Source organism: Necator americanus, chromosome II (genome assembly GCF_031761385.1).
Source record: "Necator americanus strain Aroian chromosome II, whole genome shotgun sequence".
NCBI lineage: Eukaryota > Metazoa > Nematoda > Chromadorea > Rhabditida > Ancylostomatidae > Necator > Necator americanus.
In genome coordinates, this window is record NC_087372.1 from 37,043,535 (window position 1) to 37,065,686 (window position 22,152).

General features: G+C 40.4%; 4 protein-coding genes across 5 annotated transcripts; 2 read left to right on the top strand and 2 right to left on the bottom strand.

Annotated features, from left to right (window-relative positions):
* On the top strand, window positions 1–6,425 carry RB195_020636 (uncharacterized protein; the record flags this gene model as incomplete). Of its 2 annotated transcripts, XM_064189015.1 has the most annotated exons (18): window positions 1–54; window positions 815–985; window positions 2,056–2,137; window positions 2,482–2,570; window positions 2,647–2,742; window positions 3,543–3,719; window positions 3,774–3,899; window positions 3,966–4,075; window positions 4,220–4,290; window positions 4,384–4,488; window positions 4,552–4,661; window positions 4,731–4,850; window positions 4,909–5,034; window positions 5,286–5,393; window positions 5,455–5,526; window positions 5,599–5,766; window positions 5,992–6,126; window positions 6,399–6,425. In XM_064189015.1, 18 exons carry the CDS (start codon window positions 1–3, stop codon window positions 6,423–6,425), a joined length of 1,947 nt encoding a protein of 648 aa, XP_064044896.1. The 2 variants fall into 2 exon arrangements, with proteins under 2 accessions (XP_064044896.1, XP_013298447.2); XM_013442993.2 differs by lacking the exons at window positions 1–54; window positions 815–985 and having other exon boundaries at window positions 2,065–2,137.
* An 85-nt stretch (window positions 6,426–6,510) lies between these two features.
* On the top strand, window positions 6,511–8,640 carry RB195_020637 (uncharacterized protein; the record flags this gene model as incomplete). Its single annotated transcript, XM_064189016.1, has 10 exons — window positions 6,511–6,573; window positions 6,731–6,832; window positions 6,893–6,988; window positions 7,062–7,177; window positions 7,229–7,355; window positions 7,733–7,852; window positions 7,917–8,006; window positions 8,097–8,220; window positions 8,283–8,402; window positions 8,459–8,640. 10 exons carry the CDS (start codon window positions 6,511–6,513, stop codon window positions 8,638–8,640), a joined length of 1,140 nt encoding a protein of 379 aa, XP_064044897.1.
* A 539-nt stretch (window positions 8,641–9,179) lies between these two features.
* Window positions 9,180–13,565, bottom strand: RB195_020638 (uncharacterized protein; the record flags this gene model as incomplete). Its single annotated transcript, XM_064189017.1, has 10 exons — window positions 9,180–9,776; window positions 9,871–10,002; window positions 10,498–10,530; window positions 10,888–10,998; window positions 11,062–11,166; window positions 11,220–11,293; window positions 12,888–12,994; window positions 13,047–13,097; window positions 13,161–13,230; window positions 13,538–13,565. 10 exons carry the CDS (start codon window positions 13,563–13,565, stop codon window positions 9,180–9,182), a joined length of 1,308 nt encoding a protein of 435 aa, XP_064044898.1.
* Window positions 13,566–15,855: 2,290 nt separating this feature from the next.
* RB195_020639 (uncharacterized protein) lies at window positions 15,856–20,337 on the bottom strand (the record flags this gene model as incomplete). The annotated part of the gene is made up of 10 exons (XM_013442991.2): window positions 15,856–16,026; window positions 16,963–17,097; window positions 17,769–17,933; window positions 18,014–18,085; window positions 18,220–18,327; window positions 18,380–18,466; window positions 18,546–18,677; window positions 19,380–19,472; window positions 19,530–19,622; window positions 20,254–20,337. 10 exons carry the CDS (start codon window positions 20,335–20,337, stop codon window positions 15,856–15,858), a joined length of 1,140 nt encoding a protein of 379 aa, XP_013298445.2.
* Window positions 20,338–22,152: the final 1,815 nt, after the last annotated feature.

The window sequence follows — 22,152 nt, forward strand, 5'->3', positions numbered from 1 at the left end:
ATGAAGACCCACAGAATACCGTGGCCAGGAGGGCTTGAAGTTTGGTATAGTTACGTAAGCGGTCGCAGTTGAAGTAGTGCGATGGGACTAGCGGATGCGATCAGGTGGGACCTTTCCTGTCGCAGTAGGACTGCGGAGATGAATAAAAGTTCCACATCGATCGTAATCGCTAGCTCCACAACCCAACGCTTCGCAGCTGTTTGTGCAACTGCACTAGGTTTCTGGACTGTTTTATTCCGATTGTAAGTATACGGGTGATCTGTCGTCGATTACTAGAAAGGTCCTCCCTAGGTTTGTCCCCTTACTATGATTTTTTTTTCAGAAATTCTTTAGCATTAAAGTGAGACATTCTTTTTGAAGTCACATGCTTTGAAATAGCAGATAGTTCGTGCGAGGGTTGCAAGGGAAATGATGTGATTTGGGAAGGCAGAGGAAATAAGCAGATAATAAGATAATAAGCGCGAAAAAGAAATTGCCGAATTTTTGTGGTAGTGTAGAGGAGCTACGTTGCTTCCTGCGTATACGTCAACTATAAATCCGTCTCACATTGCACAGGTAAGGTCGGGTCAAAGCGACATGAGTCACGAGTGTAGTTGCGGTGAATTTGCGTACGCGCTCGAATCAGCACGGTGAAGGCAGCAGTAGGAACCGAGGTGGGACCGTCGCAAAGTGCAGCCATGGATGGTGCCAGCAACAAGGGCTTCACTACCTCCTAGTCGTTAAGCTCCACCGAAGCGCCTAGAGATAAGCCGCGTACGCAATTGCGTACGTGCTCCGTGTCGTTTTCACCCTACTATAGATTGTGTGTTTTTAGACCGGACGTGTTCTAGCTGAATGGAGCAATGTACATAGGTACTCGGGAGCGTCACGACATCGTTCTAGAAGTAATGGGGGATGGAATAAACGTGAACAAGAAAACACAGTTGAGTCTCTAGAGCAGGAAGAAGTCGTCGGCAAGTGTGTGATCGCTACAACTGATCAGGCGGTGAGAAGATCCCGTCATGGTTGCGCGGCGTATGGATTAGCGAAGGAGCAGCGTAACGATCTAATTCCAGATACAAGGTGGGATTAGATGGGATACGGCCGATCGTGTGGATCTGCTCCACCGTTAGAACACATGACACGTGCAGTGTGACAGTACCATTTCATGAACTATGATTTCCGGGTCGTTGTCTTTCTCCGTTGGGAATTTTCACTGCTGTTATTGCCCAGTTTTCGTCCTGATAGAGAAGAAATACTGACCGATAAGTGATTTTTTTTCGGAGATTAATTGCTTAGTCCTGCTCCATTACACCGCATCACTTTTGGATAAATACCTTCAAACCTGACGTCAGGATAAACCGGTTGGAGTTGACTGTGTAAAGGAGTATATGTGGTGTCAAACGTTAGGAAGACCAGAAATAGTGTACCTTTTCCATCTACTACTATCCTGGAAAAATCTTACTGCATATCGACAGAATCTAAGCCTTCGAGCTCTCTATATTTTTTCATGAATCATTCTCCTTTTTGGGTATCCATAGTAGGAATTCAGAAGTCGTAGTCATCTCGCAATTTAGTCAGTTAGTCAAATCAGTTTAGTCTTCACCGAATCGTAGAAATCCAGGTAATGTACTTACCACTTTTTTCCAAGAATATTTCATATTTGTGGCTAAATAGTCGCTGAACTTTTTTTACTTTATGCTTTTTTTATCGTCTAAACTATCTCTACTCTTCGGTTATCTAGAGCATGAGAAAAAAACACTTGTTGGTTGTTACTGCTGGTTTTTTTTTCTATGTGATTTTATATGTTGCTTTGCCTTTTCTGTGGACATGACATAAATCTGATATAAATTTTCCAAAAAATTCTCTTCATCATTTATTATTTATCGAAGCTAGAACCGTTAATTCATATTTCTTTTTATTTACCACGCCCTTCCATCGGCTGAATCCGGCTGTTGTATAGCTGGCATTTTTGACATCACCGGCTCGTTTGATTAGCTTTCGTTTCTTTTTTTTTTTGGACCGCTCTCATAATGTGCGCATATTGATTGTGCGAACAACGCTCTTTAATTTCAGATCTTGCCCATGGGCAATGGGTACCTTTGGGTGTTGAGTGCTGATGGAGTCCCATACAGAGTGACAGCTGAGAGTAAAATAGGTAAGAAAGGCATCACTTTTCCCTTCCACATCAATTTTTGTTGGTTTTTGAATGGTACGGTTTCTAACGAGTCCATTTTTCTAGCCTAAATGCAAACCAATACTATGTTAACACTTTTATCCGTCTAAAAGCTCGCTGTTTCCTTATAATTTTTGTCTTTTTTTTTTCTGAGCTCCGCTTCGCCTAACTCCAAAGACTTTCATAATTCACCCTGGGCGCATTCTCTTTTAAGAGAAAAAAATATCGTGTCGTAGGACTAACTTTTCGGGTGCGACAAAGAACTTGGTTCGCTAAAAAAAAAACGCTATTTCTTCGAACTTTTTGGCTCAATTTCACTGTTGTAGAGCATATTTCGGATGCACAGTGGAAGCCTGAGCCTGTGATAATCTCTGGTGAAAAGATTAAAGTCTGCCAAATTGCTGCTACTCCATATGTAAGGCTTCTATTTCATGGTTAATCTCTTTGTTATTCACTTTCATGAACATTACACACTTCTTATGCAATTATAGGCGGCGTTTGCCCTCGATTCATCGGGAGCTGTGTATCAATTTGTGCTGCGTTCTCATCTCACAATACGTCAGAAAGTGGAGATTTATGCAAATCAAGTGAGTTATTTCTTCAAATACATATGTCTAATACTTTGCTTCCGAACAGGAGCGCACATAAAATGTACCTTTTCGAGTTGTTAGGGCTTTTAATGAAGGTGGAAGGAGCTCGAAAAATACCCTATTGCTCCTACAACAATGCTGAAATAAACATAATCAGCATACCTACACTGAATGCGCTAAGGTCGTAAAGCCTAGCCGTGAATAATCTTCATTTCATTAGACCACGTGCGATGTTTTTGGGTTTGTCACATAATCCCTTTTATGAAGCTCAAAAAGATGAGAAAGTTCGAAAGCCTATTGTGGGGTCAAAATGACATGAAGCACGTACGCAAATGCGTACACGGCTTCTCTCGAGGCAGTGCGGTGAAGCGCAGCGGTTAGGAGCGTACTGGAGCTCTTGCTAGCACCACCCGTCGCTGCAGTTTGCGGCGGTCCCACTTCGGTCCCAACTGCTGCCTCCACCGCGCCGCTTCGAGAGCGTAAGCAAATGCACCGCAACTACACCCGTGATTCATGTCGTTTTGACCCGACTATATATAGTCGAGTCAAGACGATATGAGGTTTGATGCAGTTGCGTAAGCGATCGCGCTCGAAGCGGTGCGGTGGAGATATCGGTTGGAATCGAGGTAGGACCTCGCGAACTGCGGCTAAGAATAGTACTAGCAAGCGGTCCTCGCTTGATCCTAACCGCTGCGCTCCACCGTAGTGCTTCAAGCACAGCCGCTTATGCAATTGTGCCGTGTTTCATCTCGTTTTGATCCCGCTACATCTCCTGATCTTGGTTGCACCCTCTTCAGCGATGGTATCCTATGATCGGTTGGTCATCGCGAACCCTTCCAACGGATCGAGCCTCGTTCAGCAACGAGGATGGATCGAAGTCTGGAGGAATGGCTGGGTTTCAGTTGAAGTCAGATGGCTGGCGATGGGAAGAGCCTTGGATTGTTGACATGGATGTGCGAAAACACGACAAAGAGGTGAAATATACTCTAGCAGTTAGTCTTTTTTTTTGCAATCCTATATTTTTTCAGGGTTGGGAATACGCCACAAATTTTGTTGGTGCTGTGTGGAAGTCTGAAAATGGGGTCAGCACATTTGTACGGCGAAGGCGGCTGAAAAGACACATGCGGTACACAAGCCTTGAGAAATGGGCTGAAGTGAGAGTGACAATTCCTGTCTTAAGCAGAAGTTTCTAGAAGTCTCTTAGAATTTCTTTATTTAAGCTTCCTCGAAGTAACAACGTGCTCGTTGAACTGACTGCTGGTGGTTTCGATTTGTTGCAGGAAAAACAATGTCTCCTCTTTGTTCTCTGCAAAAATGGGAATTTGCTGAGGTTCTAAGTGCATATGTATTTGCTATTTACTTTTTTCGTTGTTAAATTTGCAGATGTTTTCAATAAGCCATTGTTGTTTTGTGATTGTTTAAACGCTCTCTTTTTGCATTCTAAACGCTCTTTTTTTGCATTCTTTTTTTTCAGAAGAGTTGGAATCCATGCAAACAATCCCGATGGCGATGGCTGGCATGCAATCGATGGCGCTATTACGGACGGTGGGGGCCAATTTGTGTACGAATCTGGATCTTCGCGCATAAACCATTCCTTTTTCTGTTAATAGTATTAAATATTGGCGAAATTGTCTTCAGGAGAAAGAGAGGAATTTTCGAAGATTTGCTGTTCCCCTTCTTTGGGTACTCTGATCGCATCGACATGGGATGGACGGATGTTTGTGCGGCACGGAATCACAAGGGGTACAACAGCACATCACATCGTTAGGATTTCATGTTGGAAATAGGTTTTTATTTTATTTTAAGATACACCTGATGGCGTATCATGGTCACCACTAGCAACTCTTAGTTGTCATCCAGTAGCTTTCGTAACTGTGGGGAGAAATTCTATGTGGACCACTTCAGTAGATGGAAAAGCGAGTTTAATTTATTACTATTACTCTCTATCAGCTACTTACCTATTAATTCTATCATATAACTTTCAGTTACGGATTAAGGAGCTGGAATATCCCCACAATTTCCACGATCCTTCTACATTTTCGACCTCAAATTACTCCATCGTGGGGGAAGGAATCTATGGAATGTGTTTGAACGGAAGAGATCAGGTGTTCAGGTTCTTTTCTGTCTACGGATTCCATCTTGTTTATGGATCCGTTGATTCAGCTGGTTGCTATGTCCGATTTCGGTGCTGTATACGTTCGTGATGGAATTTCATCAGCTGAACCAGCTGGTACAGTTTTTCTCAGGATTGTGGAAAGAACCTCTTCAGAACCGCAGAAGTGGCTAATGGTCAGTTCCAACAATCATTCAAAAAACTTTAGCGGAAGGAATTGTTGGCCGATTTACATAACCTTTGCTAATTCCCGAGATTTGTTTAGTTATAGTTATGTCCAACTCAAGTGATGTATAAAAGCGTTTGATTTTTTTTCGCGCTTCGATTAAAAGAAAGTGCGATAGTTCCCACGTAGGGAGTAAACTACAAGAAGAACCTTTATTCGAGCAAAGTGGTTTTCAAGGATCTCTATAGGTCTTACTTTGAGGTCACAAATGCCGGGACAAACTACACGAGTCTGCCGAAGCATTGGATAAACGAACATGTGGTCATGGTCAATACGTCACATTATAGAGATGCAAAGTGGAGAAAACAGGTGTTGAATTAATTTTTCTTCTATTTCCCAGTTGTTCTAGTTCATATTTTTTCTTTTTCAGATTCTAAATGACCTATGCATTGTCAATGACGCGTACTGGGAAGCTTTCAAGTTAATGAACAATGATCTTGAGGTTGTTCATTTAGTTCATTGCCCATTTAACTTCAAAAATGAGTTTCAGCCTTTTCGGTATGGTTTTTTCTAGGATATGATGCAGGAAGAGGTCCAAGGTGACACTTGGAGTCGGAATATTAGGGCGAAATTACGAGTCCATGGTGAGCGACGGTTTATGACTGGGATGCTTCATCTCAGTCATGATCAATTGGTGTTCCAATCCAGCGCTGGTAGCATTGTTTCAAAGTCTTTGCAAGAGGTGAATTTTTGCGTTTACAACTTTTAATTTCTTTTCCCAAACGTGTTGGAATAGATGATGGAATCTTTATTGAGTGATTTTATGGAAATATTGATAATGAAAGATTGATCTGTTCTTCAGTGAGCGTATGTGTTACTCATAACTTAGAAATTCCCCCGTGAAAGACACTCAGTATGGCTCCTTCTCCCACCATGTATATCTAGTCGTTATAGTAATTTTTTCCAGCTAACCTCATCAGTTCGTGACTACGACTTTGGCACATCCACATTCGTGGTTCGAGCAAGTTTTTGTGAGGAATCATTGGAGTTAGGGTTTTCAGAGGAATCTGTACGAGATGAATCGCATGAACTATTACAACAGGTGAGACTAAATTTAGACGAAATTTTGGGGAAGAGTTCTTTATAAGAAGAGTTCTTTATAATGTTGCTGATGCTATAATAACCGACAAATATTTTCTCTGTGGCGTTTAACACCTTCCGTAAAAAAAATTGACTTAACTAGGGTTACTTCTGAAGCTGTTCATCCCTTTCTTGTTTCCTGACGCATGCTGTTCATCATATGAACGTGAGGACCGTTTAGGGTGCATTTTTTTAAACCAGAAGCGATTATAAATAGGTGTCACACAGTTCCAGGCTGCACTAGGCACCAGAAAATCCTAATCTTTTACATTTATTGTTTTTGTGGGTCTTGCTGAATGTGAATTTTTCGGAAATTCGACGACGGATTTTGGATGCAGGGGGCACAATGTGCTGTTATCTATGGAGCGTCTCTAGCAAAGGTCTTGTTCGATTCCACATATTACCTATGGTGAGAATGTCTCTTTCTTGGTATATTGTCTATTTAATATTGTATTTCTTAAATATGAAGTATGATTCATTCGAAAAGTTACGTTGCAAGCATAAGTGGTAGAAGGTCTGACACCATTCCAGTTTCCTCAGAACATAAATTTTGAGACCCCTTTTAGGAAGCATCTGCAAATATTGGCTATCCACCAAGTCTTTGCATTCCTGGATGTATGAAATCTGTTTCAGCCGGTGCTGAAGGCGTCGTTTGGTCACTGGCAAAGGTTTGTGCCGGTGTCAGTATTATGTCGTCAACGATTTTTGTAGTGATTATTTGTGTTAAGGATGGCGCTGTCTATGCTCTCTCTCCTGATTATAGCCCTGTTTCTGGCAACGTGACCAACTTAGCGCTGCCTCAGAAGACAGAAATTCTGAGAGAGGTACTTAACTTAAGGGTTCTTTTAAACAAGTTTTTAACTGATTGGCTGACTGACTTTTCAACGAATTCTTCAGGTTACTGAGTACCAAAGACATGCCTTCATGCGCGGTTTCGTAACATTTCAAGGAACATCCAACGGAATTGCTGCATGGATGGAAGGGAATGACCCTGTGAATGGGTTATACGACAAGTATGTACATCGAGTAGCTAGAAGTTATGTGGAGATACAGTTAATTTAAAGACTTCCATCTCATGAATGGAGTTGGGTGGACAGAGAATGGAAATTGGCTGGCGAGGATAAGTCAGAAGGTGGATGGACCTATTCAGAAAAAATCGATGATAAATACACGCTTGAGAAGAAAAGAAAGGTATTGTTACGTGCCGAAATAATTGTGAATAATGTCTTCTAAGCAACTTTGTTTGAAGTATTGTAGGGTCAAAACCAACATTAAGTTCGGTGTAGTTGCGTAAGCGGGTGCGCTCTAAACGATGCGGTGGATCGTAGCTGTTGGGATCTAGGAGGGACCATTGCTAGCATCACTCATCGCTGCAGTTCGCGGTGGTCCCAACTTGATCCCAACCGCTAGCTCCACCGCGCCGCTTCGAGCCCAACCGCTTACGCAACTGCACTACGTTTCATGTCGATGTCGATTTTGACCCGACTATAGTGATCAATGATTAAATTACTATTAACGAGACATCTTGCACCTCATTCCTTCTCTGTTCGACCGTATGTTCTCTTCAGGATCGGGTTAGACGTCGAGTGTGGCAGCGTCGATGCTTGTATATGGGACGTGGGCCGTGGGCAATGGTAGAATCGCCTCCAATTCGTTATGTGGAAGTACAGAAGACCAATTCAGACAGGGTAAACAATTTTTCCTTGCTTTTTCCTTCTTTCCGATTCTTTACTAAGCCTATTCTTTTTAAAGATTCTTGTTTGGGCTGTTACTGTAGAAGGACAAGTGTTATTGCGACAGGGTGTAACCCCCGGGCATCCACAGGGAGCCACATGGAAACATGTACGTTGCTTCTTTTCATTACTTTAAAGGGAATTATAATGAATGTATTGCAATTTATATATTATTTACATTATTATTGATTTATTTCAGATAACTAGCGATTACAACATCACCTCGATCTCCATAGCCTCACCTTTGTGCGTATGGGCAACCACGGATGAAGGCAGACTTCTGAGACGAGAATGCACCGACCAGACGGATATGGAGTGTATTGGTTAGGGATTTCTTTAATCAAATAATTTCGTAGTAATTATTTTTTGTTTTGTTTTTGTTCAGATTGGTCTGAGGTTGTTTATTCGAATATGAAAAGCATATTTTCTTTTTGTGCTTCGAAAACCTATGTCTTTCTTCTGCCTACTTCTGATCCAGAACTCACTATTATTGATATGAAACGAGGTACAGAATTTTGCTTGTAGATTTACTGTAAACAGTGAGCCATACAACTATTTCAGAGCTGTCCAAAACCAGTATCTCGCTGCCAAAAGCTGTTCATATAGCTCTGGACTTACAAGACAATCCTTATTATTGCGATGGCTCATGTATTTTTAAACTTGAGCAGTCCTCAACCCTAAATTTTTATGTTTCTGGGAAATTCGTTATTCCAGGCTGTGTACAATTTTGTTTCACTTCTTGACTTTGTCATACGGGAGAAGTTATACCTTGACATGTTGTCAGTATTATTCCTTAAATCTCAATTTTCTTGTTTGATGATTTTAGATCTAGTCATTCCATTCATTTGCTCTCAGAAAACATTCGAAGCTCTCTATGAATGCTGTTGAAGAATAATGTTTTCCTTTTAATTCGGTAAACTTTTTCATTTGATCTAAGCGGATGTCAAGGAACACAAGCGAATTAGTCTTACAGAATGTCTTCATTCGTCATTTCACTTTAATTTCTTGCTTCTCCTGCGAACTTTTTCCGTAAGAAATGTTCGACACGACCACCCAACAAGACTTTATTCCCTATTTTATTTCACAATTAAAGACATATGAAAACATTTCGTCCACGTCTAACCTATAAAACTAATTTCACCACTTTTTAAATGAATTTTTAAAGTGATGAATTTGAATTTTTTACGGTTATGATTTCGTTTTTAACAATAATCTGTACTTGATTGAAATTTCTCTTTCGATATTTCAGATGGATGTTTGACCATTACTGATAATTGAGAAGTCACTCTAGTTCATCTACACCTCCATTGTCATGGCGTTCGTTTTGTGTTCCAGAACTAAGTTCCGAAAATACTGGTGAAGGTTTCAATTCGTCGGTAAGTGGTCTACGTATGGTTGATGTTTCATCTTCATCCTGTGTAGCATGAAGAGACGGAGTTCTAAACGCATCCTTTTTCGACTTTTTTGATGTGATTTCTGTCTTCTCCTTAGTTGTTTTTTCGAGATACCCTTTTTCTTTCGACATATTTACGCTGCCAACTTTCAATTCTCTTTCTGAGGGTGGAGTACGTGCTAGCAGATTTACAGAAGAGATCGCCTTTCCTTTCTCTCCTTGCGCAACACGTGATTCCTGTGCTCTATTATTACTGGCGAGAGATGATTTTCGATGATTGCCTACCACAGGTGCGGATGGCTTCGGTTTAGTCAAGTTCGAATTGTGTCTTAACTTTTGCGTCTTATTTGTCCGGAATTGATCTTCCTTGCTACTCGGAAGATGGACTTTTTCTCCACTAAATCTTGGATTCGTCTTCGCCGTGTGAATGTAGCTATTATTACTTTGACGAGGTGGCTCTGCCCATTCTCCCGAAAGCGACTGTGCCTAAAAATATTCTCTCGACAACCTAGAGTAGGCTCTACCTGCTAGAAATGAAAGTTTCAAAGCTTAGTCGTGATCTTAAATGGAGACCACATACGGTTTTTTCCAGCCGCAAAGGCATTTCAGAACGATGTAGCTCAGACTGTGTGACACACTCTCTGGAACAACGAAGACCGTGCACTTTGACTTTCTCGGAGCTTTTAACTCTATCCTTGCTTGTCGTTGACTCCTGAAATTTCATTGGACGTAACACTTTCTCTACCGAGTCACGCTCTAGCAAGTGCTGAAGAACATCACACTTCGTGTGAGACTTTAAGAACAGAGCGGTTCACAAAAGTCTTTTTCTGGAGTATCGATTAGGTTTAGTTCTTAAACTCAGGAATAGTCGCCTACTGCATCGATGTTGACTCATCCTAATCTTTCATATACTTGCACAAAACATTGGGGACATACAAGAGTCTACAAGGACAATATAATATTTTTATTTTCCAATGTTGTCAGTATTTTATTCTCCCAGACAAGTCTGATACCAATTTATCGATCCCCGGAGGGATAAAAGGTTTAGTTAGCACTAAGGCGATCTCGAAACATCCGTCGATCGTACAGTCTTGAGTGAACCTTTTATCGGCTGCGCTACATCTGCAGATGTTGTACTAGTGTTGTATTACCTACCTATTACCCGTATAACGCAGTACTAAAACATTTTTATGTTCTCTGAACAAACCTCAACCAATTCGTTTGATCCTTGCACGGATTTCTGAAAAATACTCATTTTACCATATGTGTGCCAGAAAAGTGACTATTGATAGAAATTGAAAAATATCTGCACGAAATAAATTGCATACGGAGTAATACGTAAGCTATGCACTTATGTTTGGCTGACTTGCCGCCACATGCGTTCGATTTGCGCAGGGCAGAACCCAGAGAGTATTGCGGACGCGTTGCGATTGCGATTGAGCGACGCGTTCGCAATACCCTCTGCATAACTGATGACGGCTGTACAGTAACGAAAATTGAGGAGGTTTAGAGTTAATGTAAATAAATAATAACTACTATAGATACAGGTTTTAGTTGTTCGAATAACAGATTTAATTATGCAGTTATTATTTCTCACCCCGATTATACGATCTACATCCGTTCCAATGTAAACGATTTCGTTATGAGAGGGATCGAATTGTAATGGTTCGCGAATACTTTTAGATTGAGAATTGTCCAATGCATGTTTCTAAATTTGTAAGGATTTTAAAACATTTTCTTTCTTTCATCACAAATTCAACACATCACTTACGACTTCTCCGCTTAATATTGCTTGCATTACTAGTGGACCTTTACGTGTGAACTGCTTTAATTCATTGCTTTCTGGACAACCACTCTTTTGCTGTGTTGAGTTCGCCTTAAATACGGGTCGTTACATCGTCTTATCGTGTAGGTCTTGGAAAAACCTACCTTGCTTGTAGTTAGTGTTGCTTGGGTTACACTTCCAGCAGTGATTATAGCTTCACCCATTTTTCTCCTCGTTTCTTAAATCAAACGTTTAACAGAGAAGCATAGTCACAACACCCTTTTAAATCACTTATGTTAGAGCTAGCGATTGCAGCGCAGGTCGAGACCGATCGATAGTTGCTACTATCCTCGCAATCAATGCTTGAATCTATTCTCATGCGCTACTGTTGTGCCACGGTGGTCCCCTACGAACAGAAGGGCAGTTTGTCGAGTGGGTGTAGCGCAGTCGGTAAAATGTTCCGCTGTGTCTGCGCAACCATTCAATATTCGGGACTATAGAACGATGTAAGGGTTGTAGAGACACCACCAGCCAACCTCAAGTGTCAGTTGATACGCAGTCGCGCATATGATTGACTCTGCAGAACTCCCAGGTGCGTGGTTTGCACACATGGAAAAGAGGGTGATTGCTTGGTATCAGAAGTAGTGTATTACATCACATGCAGGTCATGTGGTGCCGGTTATGTAGGGGAAACGGGACGCCCTCAGTATACTGGGTTTCAAGTCAAGGAGTATCTAGATGGACTCGTAAAATCTAAACTGAGTATCCACTCGGAGCACACCGTAGAATATGTCATCAAAACTCTGAAATTGAGGTAGAAATTACGATACTATCCATCTGGTCCGAGATCATAGGGTGCAGAACACTAGAAGCATTTTGGATAACCCTAAGGGCCCAAAAATGAACAGAAAGGATGAGTGCATTGTAATCACAAACCAGTCAGCCCCTTATCAATATCTGTGCGGGTTTTGATCTACCTAAAAACCTTTGCTATTCATAGTTGTGGTACGTGGTGGTCAGTTACGCTACCAAATTTCAACAAATGAGGTAAGCTCTAGCCGATGTGTTGTCCATTGAATTTGCTTATCGTTTGAATGCTTTCTCTAGGGTGACGAGGCGCTTAAGAGGATAAGTCACGGATGGCTTTGATTTTTCCAGGCTCTGACGAAGGCGATAACGTTAACGAAACGTTAGCTGTTTGTTAATAGAGAAAATCAATACCAATCTTGGCTACAACTCAAGGAAATCAATCAAAACTACATTTAGATCATTCGATAGTTGAAAACCATCCTTGTTCTACCTCTACTCCCTTCGAGGTCGATAACTTGGTGCTACACCTGTCTGGGAGGATAATAACACTGATTGGGGACATCGGCTAGCCCCTGCAAGTCGCTGTGTAGGCTAGCCACGCGTTCGCCAGCCCCAAACGATTCTAAATTGAAGTGAACGAGCATCCCAAGCAGAGCGATTACTGTCAGCAACTTAATCATGAACGCTTTAGTCGGTTCAAAACGATATGATGCTCAGTGCAGTTGCGTGAGCGGCGGCGCTTAAAGCGGCGCGGTGGAGCTACGGCCGATATCGAGGTGGGACACCTGTGAACTGCAACGGCGTTGGTGCTAGGAAGGGCCTCCTTCGATCCTAACCGCGAGGACTGAGGTTACGCTACGCATGTCGTTTTGACCCGACTATATCACTATCTCGAAGTAGCCAATTTTGGGTGCACTGAGGGCTGCTGTAACCTTGAATCCACCGTTTGAGGATGCAAGTGGTGCACTGGGCTCATTGCTAAAGAGAACGAGAAGTTATACGTAGAACCTTCTGGTGAATACCTTCTAGAATTCTTCGCCTCTGATTTCGTTTCATATACATATATATTCTTAGTGCGATGAAAATGAACAACAAAATAATAAGGATGATCACTACGACGAAGAGCACTCTAAATAGAATGGAATAAATAAGTGTTTTTTGTGTTAAAGTCTGCTGAGCACCTTGGTACTTGTGCTGTTTTTGTGGGATTTTCTTCTTCGTCATTAAATGTCCTAAATAAGCACAACTGAGCGGAATTTATTGGTATAACGAATGGACCGCCGTAAATTTCTTACCCGCTGCTTTTATTGACGTTTCGAGTAGAATCAAGTAAGTGTCGAATCATCCTCTTCGTTAATGAAGACCCTGTAGATGAAGAATTTAGCCAGATCTATGGATTTTTGCTCCCACCCCTATAGTCGAGTTAAAAGCACCCAGAGCTGTACTCGGGTCAGAACGACTTGAGGCACGTTGCAGTTGCGTAGGTGACTCGAAGCGGTGGAGCGTAGGTATTAGGATCTTTGAGAGATGCTTCCTGACACCATTCCTCGCTGTAGTTCGTGATGGTCCCACCTGGTTTCCAACTGCTATCTCCACCGCGCCGCGCCGAGCGCAGCCGTAACTGCACATGGCTTTGGATCGTTTTGATCCGACTGTAAGAACCGTCACTAACTGTTGAAGATGAAATCGCCATGAGACATAGGTCAAACCATACAACTCAGGAACAGACTAGTAAATGAGACACTAGCTAGCTGGATGTGGTTATGTTTACAAGAGCTGAACTGATAATAATATTTATGTCAGCGAATTACTTCCGCCATGTGATGTCTAACTATCTAGTTTCTCAAACGTTCTCGCCATGAAATCCTGGCATATTTCAGTTTATGTTTCCTATTAGTGTGCCTGCGAAGGTTTCAGATGGGGCCTTAAAGGCAGCATACCAGGAATTTGGGCTGGTACGGATTTCAGGTGGAGTATCCGTATACCGGGTCGTGGATTATGGAGGCCGGGTGGTTCCGCTCATCTCTCCCTGAATCATTGCGAGCAGCCGGCCCCTGAATGCTGTTTTGTACGATGCCTTCTATTACAGCGCGCCACCCTTGCACGCGCAGCGCCCCCTACTGCCTATCGGGGCAATCCGAATTGATTTTCGACGAATCGTGGGGCGGAGGCGGCGCATAGGGCGGAGCGTTGCAATAGATGGCGTCGTACAAAACAGCATTCTGGAGGCGACTGTTTGCAGTGATGCAGGGAGAGATGAGCGGAACTGCCCCCGTCTCCATAATCTACGACCCGGTATACGGATACTCCACGTGAAATCCGCACCACCTCATATTCGTGGTATGCTGCCTTTAATTAGCTTGACGTTCCCGCTTTTTCGCCGTAGCCAGATGCCTAAATTGAGGTTGATTGGAACCACACCTATTCCGTCTAATGTCATACTACCCTGGGTCAGGGTTTTGACATTTGTTCAAGGTAGTGATGACAGAAACTATATACGTTGAAGGTAGTCTTACGTAGTGTTCCACCGGATGTGCGGTAGCACGCACTTGTCAGTGTGTCACCAGTGGACAAACATCCGGTGGAACATTAGACGGTAGAACCAGCGTACCAACGAAAGGAAATTCCTGAGTAGGACCACTAGGGCCGAAATGGCGTTCGATCTACATACACACACAATATCAGACAGTTATAGGTTACAGAGTGGTAATATTAACGACTGTACATCTGGTGGAATACTATTTAAGACTAATTCAGACGTTTATGGCTTCCGTTCTCACTATTTTGAACGGTTATCGAAACATTGACCTGGGGTATAGCAGGGTCAAAACGAAGGTCATGAAGCGCGGTGCAGTTGCGTAAGCGACTGCGCCTAAAGTGACGCAGTAGCGTAGCGGTTGAGATCGAGGTGGGATCATCGCGAACTGGAGCAGCTAATGATGCTGTCAAAGGTCCCACCACGACTCTGACTGCCCCACCGCACCACTTCGAGCGCAGCCGCTGCACTGTGCTTCATTTCTTTTCGTGTAAAATGTAGTTGGAGGAGGGGAGAGGAGCACACTCAGTGGCACCCTTATTTCTCGAAGTAAATAGTTAAATCAATTGCTCTAAGACCTAGGCATTAGTCTTAGGGGATCTTTGATATTCAAGCTACAGTTTAAAAAAGAAGTAAGTCGTAGCGTCGAGAAATAAGCACGCCACTGAGTGCCCCTCTCCCTCCCCTAACTACATTTTCACCTTCGTCATCAGATTAATAAAGGCTCCATCTAAAAACGACGTCGACACCCTAGTAGAAAACATGCTTATTTTTCCTACGGAACAAACGTCCCAAATTTCTCGCATGCACTTAAAGGCATCACCCCACGAATCTGAGGTAGTACGGATTTCAAGTGGAGTATTCGTATACGGGATCGTAGATTAAGGAGAGGGGGTGATTCTGTCCACTTCTTCTTAATTGCCGTAAAAAACGGCCCGGAAGATACGGCTTCGCGCGATCCGGGCGCTATTTTCTACAACGAGTTCGATTGGAGCGCGCCAGCCTTGTGTACGCGTCGCATGTTCAGGGCCGTTTTTTACGGCAATTAGGAAGAAATGGACGGAATCACTCCCTCTCCATAATCTACTATGCTGTATACGAATACTCCACCTGAAATCCGTACTACCTCAGATTCGTTGGGTGATGGCTTTAATTCATAAGAGAAATTCAACGATTATATTGTTCAACGTGGATATGTTTATTTGAGTAAAACCACTAGTGAACATAGAAACAGGCGATAATTCTCAAACGATAATATAGCCTATTTTTACTCTGACCTCGATAAATCACAATGGTTTAAGGTAATTTGGATGTGCTGAGAAAAGAACCCATACAAATTTGGCGGAAATAATGAACGTGAAGTGAAAAATGAGTAGAATTACAAAAGTCATTTCTTTGAAAGTTTTCTTCAGCTAAAATCTGTTTCAGAGCTAAATGTTGTGCATTTCGTGAGGTTATCGTTGTGTTGACTTCTTTGGATGACATTCTTCTTCTTTATCGGAGGTGATGTATTGTCCACAACAATTGAGAACGTCTTTCAGCGGACAAGCACTATATGAGCCACATCCTCGTATTGAAGATGTCACATCGTTGAGAGTTTCCGTCAATGGATCTCGATAGTAGGCCTAGAACCAGAAAAAAAGAATATCTTGGCTTTGTATCTATGGATCAAATGATTTCGCTAGTCCAGAAATCTCCAAGTCCTCTCTTCCTGAAACTGGGGCATTGGGAATTGTATTTATGTTTTCTTGTTATGCCAAGGACGTTCTGGGGAAACTTTATTATTGGCCTGTCGTCTCAACAAACTCATCTTTATCAAAGACCTGAATATGGTTCAGTTTCAGGATTTTGATAAAGTTTTAGTTTGTTTTCCTCTTTGGAGTACTTGCGTAGTGTGTTTTGAATGACTTCAAGCCTTGACAAGGAAAGAGGAGGAGTTTGATGGGATATACATAACATCAGAGACCTCGAACCACTTTCAGAAATTTGATAAAGACGAGCTTGTCGGTACTTTAGGCCAATAATAAAGTTTCACCAAAATCTCGTTGGCATAACAAGTAAAAAAAAAAACTGCTCCTAATATTTGCAGAGTGAGCGAGTGTGGCGCAGTCGGTTAGATGTCCGTTTTAGCCACAAGGTCGAGGGTTCAAAACCGCCCTAGTGCAAACCAAGCCTTCCATCCCTCCGGGGCCGATAAATTGGTGCCAGACTTGTCTAGGAGGATAAAAACACTGACTTGGTCATCGGCTGGACCCCGCAAGTCATTGTATAGGCCAACACGCGTTCCAAAACCTCCAACGTTTACGAATTCCAGTAAAACGCGTTGGCGCATCCCGAGTGGATTGATACGCCAGTGACTTTATTTTTTATCCTTTTAATATTTGCAGAGACGACACCAATACTAAGAGGAGTTAAAGTGTGGCGAGAGCGCGTGCAAATGAAGAAGGTGCGTACGAGTTCTTGCGGACGCGTCGCGGTCACCCTGGCAAACATAAGTCCTAGCGGCTATAATTTTGAAACGAAGAAATAAGCATAGCTCAAGCTATACGCAACAATCTCACCTTTATTACTGGAACATCGTTGATTTTTCTCAGCTCTAAGATGACCAGTGTATTGTACGGTGGATATCCAGTTTCACCCAGGGCAGCAGCACGAATTCCAAGCGCATCCATGAAGGAATGAATGAGCCAGTCTTGCTAGAAAAAAAAGAAACGAACAGTGAGTAGATTCTGGACATGTGTGCTTAGCATTTTTTTATTTTTCCTCAATTTCTTCTTTTTTAAATTTCTACTTTTTAAAAAGCTAGTTTCTTAAGTCGATTTCTTAGCTATTTTATTTTAGTGTTTTTTTAAACCTTTTTATTTTACACTTTTGTAGTGTAGTTTTGCATATTTTCTGATTTTAACACCCTTATTTGCATTTGCAAAAAAGAAAAAAAAAATTCTGCCGTAGTGTATTGGCAGATAGTTTCATATCAACAAACAAAAAAGGGCTATTGTACACAAATTTATACATTGCTTTTTTTTTGTAAATTTCCAATCATCGAGTCATGTTTCGAGCGATTTCTTTCGTTATTTTGGTAAAATTACTGTCCTATTGAAATAAGATGAAAAACAAATGTTATATATATATTGAATAATAAAATGTTATATATTAATTAGTTAGAAATGAAACCAAAAATTTAACAAGTGTGATTATTTCTGGCATTCTACATGATTTCTTTGTTAGATCATCGAAAAAGATTTCGTTTTGGCGCAAACTTTAGAGATGGATGTAGGCACAAACCTAAGGCACGTAGCGCAGAAAAATGTTAAAAATTTTCTACAATAACTGAAAATCTGCTTACAAAAAAAAAACAAAAACGAACCGTTGAAAAGGCGACAAATTTCTTCTTCTCCAAGCTTCCATGTGTAAGAAATTTCTCCCAATTAGATTTGAACATATTGAGAACAGTATGGAGTAGAAGGCCGCTTTTTATGCGTAAAATATCCGGATTGTGATATTCGCCTGAACCAAGCATGAAATTTTCCACCTGTAACAAGATTTACAGGGAGAAACTGGGAAAATTCGAGAAAAAAAGAGTAACGTGGCAATTAAACACTATGTACTAACCTTATAAAGACTTCTATAAAATTCCTCTTTATGTTCATGAAACCAATCGGGCATTGGTAGACCGTTTTTATGCTTAAAATAGGAGATTTTAGAGATTATCACATGTTTTTCTGAATATTTTCGCATCCTATCGATTAAAATCCCTCGGAATGCGGAAATTTGTTCCATGGATCAACTTAACGCTCGCATCATAGCTAAAAACTCACTTCATTTATCAACGAATCTGCAATTTCAAAACTTTTTCCATTCGGGAAAATTTTGCTTTTCTTGTGTAGTTGAAGACATTCATAGACGACTCCGTGAAATTCAGTGAACTAAAAATTGTTGGAGCTAAAGAAAATTACTGTAAAATATCTCTACACCTACGTTTTCATAATGTGATTTTGGCGTTTTACCACAAACAGCTTTCATTCGTTTCACCTCGGCTACGCAATCCGAAGTACCACCCAATAACTAAAAGATTTTAGTATTTCAACACTAAAATCGTGTGAATTTTGTGAAAATTTTTAAAATTGACGAAAAAAAAACGTACCAAATCCTTCCCTTCTTGACTGTATACGGGTACAGCTGCTTCAGTTGGTCGATCAATCGAACCGAACATTGCGCTGGCGATGAGCGATGCGCTCATAAGGCAACGATTATTTCCCCTACTACGGAAATACACCTAAAAATTTTCGTTTGCTTTAGTGGAAAACATCGCACCAATGAGAATTTTTGATAGGGGTGGTGCCAGAGCGGACACGTCATTGGTTGGTTTGGGAATACTGTCATTGGTCAGTTTACTACACCGGAATTAAATCTCTCAATTACCAGAATTGTCATTTTATTGCATAATTACAGAAATATTCCTATCCGTCCTAAATTTGTGGACATGGTCTGCTCATGTTGGAATTACATTACTTAATTACTTTATTATTACTATTATTACAAAAAAGTTAGCTCATCAACACAACATATTATTTACTATCTTTTACAAATATGTTTGTTCCCTATTTACTCGGTGAGAGGCGTTTCTGAAGTAGTTTTTCTTTAACTTGCAACAAAAGTGAATGCATGCGTCTGCACGTGATGTGCACGTGCTACGAGCAGCATCCAATTAGACACGAGGATTTTATTTTATTTGCACGATGCTCTGACCCTGAGTGAGCGTGTTTTTCTGTCTGTTTTTGGCTCAGCATTGGTGTATGTGAAAAGGTGAAAAAATAAATTTATAATTCCTGACCGTACGAGTTCTAATGTAGGATGAATATATGTAAGCTGCTAGTAAATTTTAATTTTTTCCTGAAAATGTGATAAAGTAAGAGAATTGGTTCCAACATCTTTGTCTAAGATTTTCTTAAATAATCAATAAATCCGAGTGACCAACTTGCGACGGCAAAAGCGGTACACGTAAAAATCCAGAAGAGACGTAACGATCCCGCAGATATTTACCGAGGCGGAACGAGTTCTCAATGCCTCTCTGAAACGCTCGTTTATTCGCTGCTACTTTTTTTCTCAGAATATAATATTAACTTACGTCAGTCAATTCTCCTAGACCATTAGGGAAGTAACTCATCCAAGATATATTCGAAACTCTGTCCGTAGGAGCACGATCGCCATGTCGGAAAAGCTGAAATCGGAAGAATACCTCGTTTTAGGAGATGGATCCAGGGAATTGGGTAATTATGGATATAAATGATTATCTCCGGAAATTTCCATCATGAAATGTCTTCATTGATTCAGCACACGTGGAAAAACGGTCAAATAAGGTGTTAAGAAGGAAAATGATTCGACGTGAGAGACTTACTCCAAAAAAAAAATCAATTTTACGCTACTCTTGGAATTTTGATCTCGGGTCAGTTCAATCTATTCTAGAAATATTCTAGAAATCTAGAAAGCTTGAACTTCGCTTCTATTTAGGAAAGAAAAGAAGAAATTCGCTATATTAGAGAAAACAAGTAAGAAATATTCGCACTTATGTTTACCTGTGGAGCCGCGACGCATCCGCCGCAATTCTCACATTTCTCTCACCTTGTGAACACACATATTTCTCAATCGTAGATCTTGCTCTGATCGAATTTGTATCACGATTTTTTGGGAAAATTTGGGTTTTGGGTAATTACTGTTGCCTATAGACAAGAGATTGCAACAGAAAAGAAGGGAGCAAATTTGACACATGAATTTTTGCCAGAGATTACGGTACTGTTTCTTCATTTGGGGTACTTAACTCTGTAATTCCTTGGAAATTCGGATCAACTCACCACAACAACAGAAATCAGCTTATCCGTTTCACCGGCAAAAATTGTTGTTGACCCAAAGATGAGCAGTAAATAAAGTGACGTCATGAGTTAAAGATGGTTATTGATTCATGTAAAGCTGTAATTAGGATAATTAGGAAATGGTTACGTTTCAGTAAGTTCTGAAGAATGTGAGGAAAAGAAAGAAACCAAAAAATAAAGGAATGAGGGAAGAGAGGAAATATGATATGAAAACTCTGCCGCAATAAATAAATAAATAAACATAAGCAGGATTCCGTCAACGCAGCAATTGGTCGACCGAGTCGAGAAGGTCGGTCGGTCAGTGGAGCGATCAATCAATCCGACGTTACACCTACATATGTGAGCGATCAATATGTGAAGTCGATGTCGGCGGATGTAAGGGGAAACTTCGGACTTATTTCTACCCGCGTTGACCGAAGCTACCGTAGCGGTGTGATTAAAGGACACGATCAAATGTTCGCTGAGCCCAAAATCCGTGGGTGCTCATTTGACAGTTTGACATGTAATTTTCTCGAATAAATAAATATTTTTGAATTTTCTCGAATAAATAAATATTCGAATGCTGAACATTTCTATCATCGAATACACATGAATATAATATATAATAGAACATGTAAATGAATTATTTTGAAAAATTCCAGCGAAAATTTTTCGAAAAAGTTGACAGGAACTGATTTTTGAGAGTTTTTATTGGATAAATTTTAATCAATTCAAAGAGAGTGATGCAAACAGCTACAGAAAAAAGAATGCCATAAAAAAGGAGGGAAGAGGAAGAAGAATAAGTTTATTAGGAACCCGAATAAGAAAAGTGAAGGAAGTATAGTGGAGAGGAAAAAAAGTTAAAGAACTGAGGAAAGAAAAAGTTAAGAGGCTGCGTGATGGAATAAAGAAATTTCTTCTTAAGGAAAATCACTTGATGCTTGATACCTCCGTCAAAATGATTTCTAATGGGTTCAGCATTTATATAGTAATCATCATTTTTATTATTAAAATGACTTATTCATGTAGACACAATTTTGCAGGGAAAATTAACATTTTCATGATATTTTTTTCTTTTCTGGATCAGTCATCAGGTATAAGAAACATTTTTTGCAACATTTTTTCCTCGTAACGCTAAAAACTCAGCACTTCATTCCAAAAAAAAAAAAGAATACTACTAAGATAAATGAAATAAAACAATAATAAGTAAAAAAAACAATAATAAATAGGCAGTAAAATAAACAAATATAATACAAATAATAGCAGCAATAATAATAAACTCTATGGTTCACTTGAGAAGGTTTTTTTTCGAGATCAAATGTTTACTATTTAGTGTCTGTTTACTGATGTCTATTGACCAATTTAGGGATTCAGGGGATTTTTCTAAATCCTCATTTATTTGTTGAATTAATTAAATTTATTTTAGGTGGGAAAAAACTGAAAAAAAGTAGAAAATTTACTATTTACACATGCACATGTGGAGATTCGACCATGAAAGACATTCCATCCTAAATGGAAGGGCGAAAGAATGACGATGGACGCATTCGTTTGTCGGTCAAAATGATCATTCTATCGATTACGCGCAAAAAATCAACAAACCCCACCTACACCTGTGTTTCGCCGATCTTTCATCGACTATTTCAAGTTTAATCAAAATTTCAACAGAGTCCTTAAAAATCCTTTTTTTATTAGTCATTTCTTCCAAAGAATTCTTGTCTCATTAATATAGAATATCATTTTTATAAAGAAATATGTTTCATAAGTTCAGTGACTGAGCAAAAAAATTTTTTTCCTCACCTTTTCATAAATTGATTTCAGTCGCCTAAAAAAATCGATCTTCTCTCTTTTTTTTGCCGGATCATTCTCCAATAAATTTTGTCAAAAATCTTTCCTCATTTTGTT